The 2,606-nt window shown below is 36.3% G+C and overlaps 1 protein-coding gene across 1 annotated transcript; it reads left to right on the top strand.

The window, feature by feature from the left end:
• Positions 1–705: 705 nt before the first annotated feature.
• LOC131073474 (uncharacterized) lies at positions 706–2,093 on the top strand. The gene is made up of 3 exons (XM_058009910.2): positions 706–1,310; positions 1,443–1,841; positions 1,941–2,093. The coding sequence occupies exons 1-3, from the start codon at positions 714–716 to the stop codon at positions 2,010–2,012; spliced, it is 1,068 nt and encodes a 355-aa protein (XP_057865893.2). The 5' UTR covers positions 706–713; the 3' UTR covers positions 2,013–2,093.
• The last annotated feature ends 513 nt before the right edge of the window (positions 2,094–2,606 follow it).

Here is a 2,606-nt window from a genome sequence, read left to right as displayed (position 1 = left end):
AATTAATAATAACTAAAAAAAAATTCATCACAAACTAAATGATCATCAACCCTTTGATAAGATCTAACTTCATGTGTCAATCATACAAGAACCCACGGCCCCCGGGCAGGTAGAAAACCAGAGGTCCCCACAGAAATCCTCCATATTCTTCATTCTACTCGTCCATGGTCTATTCCGCCGACAGTCAACGCGCTACATTGTTTACTACCATGCTTTTTCGACTCGTTTAGTCGTCGTTCTATGTGAGGCAACGTATCAAAAAAAGGACAAATACGCTTTAATCAAAGCGAAAAATGGCAAACAAAAAACCAGGTCTTCAATGCCCGGTCTTGTTGGCACGTTTTACTTTACCCCGTCTACAAAAAAAACCGGGTCGCTTTACATGGCCATCAGCTCGTAGCTTCTTTTTTGGGTACAGTCAAATCTTTTGAACGCTGCCTGCGTGAAAGTCCAAATTGTTTTTCCTATTTAAAAAAGAAATTGGATTCTGATAGCAATAATGGCGGCATTATTAGCTAATCATAAGTGATATCCTTGCTGACTGGATGAACGCATGTTTTGATATTTTGCTTATACCTCGTTTAGTTTGAAATTTTCTGGACAACAGATTCGGAGAAGCTGCTTCTATGGTGTAACTGAATGATGACGTTATATAAGATGATTCATAATCAGAGGAAGGCGAGTTAAGTCTGGTTCAATTTTCAATGTTCATCATGAACATGAAAAATACTTCTGCAGAGATGTGTGAGAGCTCTTATAGTTTTATGGAGGATGATATTTTCATGGTAGGAACAGACATCAACGGAGGTGTAGATTATTCAGCCACGATGGGTAATTTTCCTGGTTTTCATAGGGGAGATTTAGTTATTACAGATCGTCTTTGGAGTGGTAATGCCTTTACAGATGGGCAGCAGCTGACTGAACAATATCATAGTGACGAGGCCTACCCTCAAGTGATGGATATTCCACAAACTTCAACCTCCTCTCACCAATATGAATTGGTTGATTGTAATCTCGATCTCCATGGTAGACCAAAACTAAATAGTGCATTCCGGAACTACAAGAAAGATTCTAAAAAAGAAATCCATTTCTGTTTGGCATCTAGAGTGAAACAGAAATCGCTAAAGAGATGCTTCAATTTTCTAAGTAGGACGTATAAAAACAGTAGAGACAGGTCAAGTTGGGAAGCAAACCATGGGACGGTAGAGGAGTCATATGCTTTAACGCATAAGATTGCTGAGCGCAACAGGAGAAACAAACTCAATCAGCAATTTTTGGCTTTACGTTCTCTTCTTCCTCACAATCCCAAGGTAAGCTTAATGTGCTTATTTTCTTTTTTCATAATTTTTCTTTCTTTATTGCTGTCTCTCAATAGCTTCTGTTTCTTGGGGTTACTGCATTTTTTATGATAATTTGGTTTTTCAAATGTGTGCTTGCTGAAGGTTGATAAAATTTCCACACTGACAAATGCGATATTCGAGCTTAATCAACAAAAGCTTCGCATAGAGGAGCTTGAGCAGCTGAATCAAAGTCTAACCCATGCACTTAGAGAGAACTCTATAAGCGAAGCTTGTAGTAGCGCAGCAGATTCAAGAAGAGATGCGTTGATGCAGTGTATCTGTGAAGAAGCTGATGTACTTGTTGAGAAAACCAGCATCCCAGATGAAACCATTATTGAAGTAAGCTTGAAAAAGATAGCATCCAATTGTACTCACATGGACATCATTGTTACAGTGGATAAGTGCTTGAGAGAAATGAATTTGGAGGTGTTGAGAATCCAATGGAGGGAGTTAGATTCATCAAAACAATTAATTGAGGGGACAATCAGCAGTAGAAGAAAGGTACTGTCTTGTACACAAACTTGTATTGTTTGTATAGAGAATAGAAGCTAGATTGGCTACTCAAAACTAACAAACTTTGTTTTGTAACGCATGATAAAGGGAGAACGATGGGAAGTAAACGAGAGGAAGAAGATTAAGGCGGCGGTGAAAAGTTCTCTCACTGCGAGTTAAGAGACATTAACCAGGGCTGTATTAGAGCATAGTTCTGGTCAAATGTTGGTAAGACGATTTTGCCAAAATTTTGGTAAAAGATACTGGTGTATGATCATGATAGTTATGCAATCTTGCTTGATGAAGTGAGATTATTTCAAAGTGTTGAAAAATTGACATGATGTTATTGCAATTGATTAATGTAACCTAATAAAAATTGAACTCTTATTCTCCAACTAACTAATACATCTGTAGTTCTTACATTCTTAGATACACTAGTGTCTAGAAGAAAATTTGGAGTGTGAAATGGAATGAACTCACATGATATGGCATACAAGCCCAATTTTGTGATGTGGTAGCATAAGTTCAATTTTTTTTTCAGAGAAGGGGCACACAAATCTAAAATTAGTATTGTGCAAACATTCAAGGATCATTATATAACTATCTCTATTTTTTATATATGCATATTGATAAATGATAGACAATAAAATTATGGATTATATTATTGGTGTGGATATAAAAAGAAATCTAATATGTTAATTTCTTTTGTTGATTTTTTTAATTATATTATATCATATTAGCTTATAAAGCTTTGTTTATGCTAAAATCAAGTGT

The sequence above is a fragment of the Cryptomeria japonica genome, chromosome 1, assembly GCF_030272615.1.
Source record: "Cryptomeria japonica chromosome 1, Sugi_1.0, whole genome shotgun sequence".
Lineage (NCBI taxonomy): Eukaryota > Viridiplantae > Streptophyta > Pinopsida > Cupressales > Cupressaceae > Cryptomeria > Cryptomeria japonica.
This window is presented reverse-complemented; position numbering and strand designations above follow the sequence as displayed.

Bases quoted from the DNA above. Each gene is read 5' to 3' on its own strand.
- LOC131073474 (XM_058009910.2), top strand. From the start codon at position 714: ATGAACATGAAAAATACTTCTGCAGAGATGTGTGAGAGCTCTTATAGT. The intron at 1,311-1,442 runs GTAAGCTTAATG...TGCTTGCTGAAG, and splicing joins TTCTTCCTCACAATCCCAAG to GTTGATAAAATTTCCACACT. The intron at 1,842-1,940 runs GTACTGTCTTGT...CGCATGATAAAG, and splicing joins CAATCAGCAGTAGAAGAAAG to GGAGAACGATGGGAAGTAAA.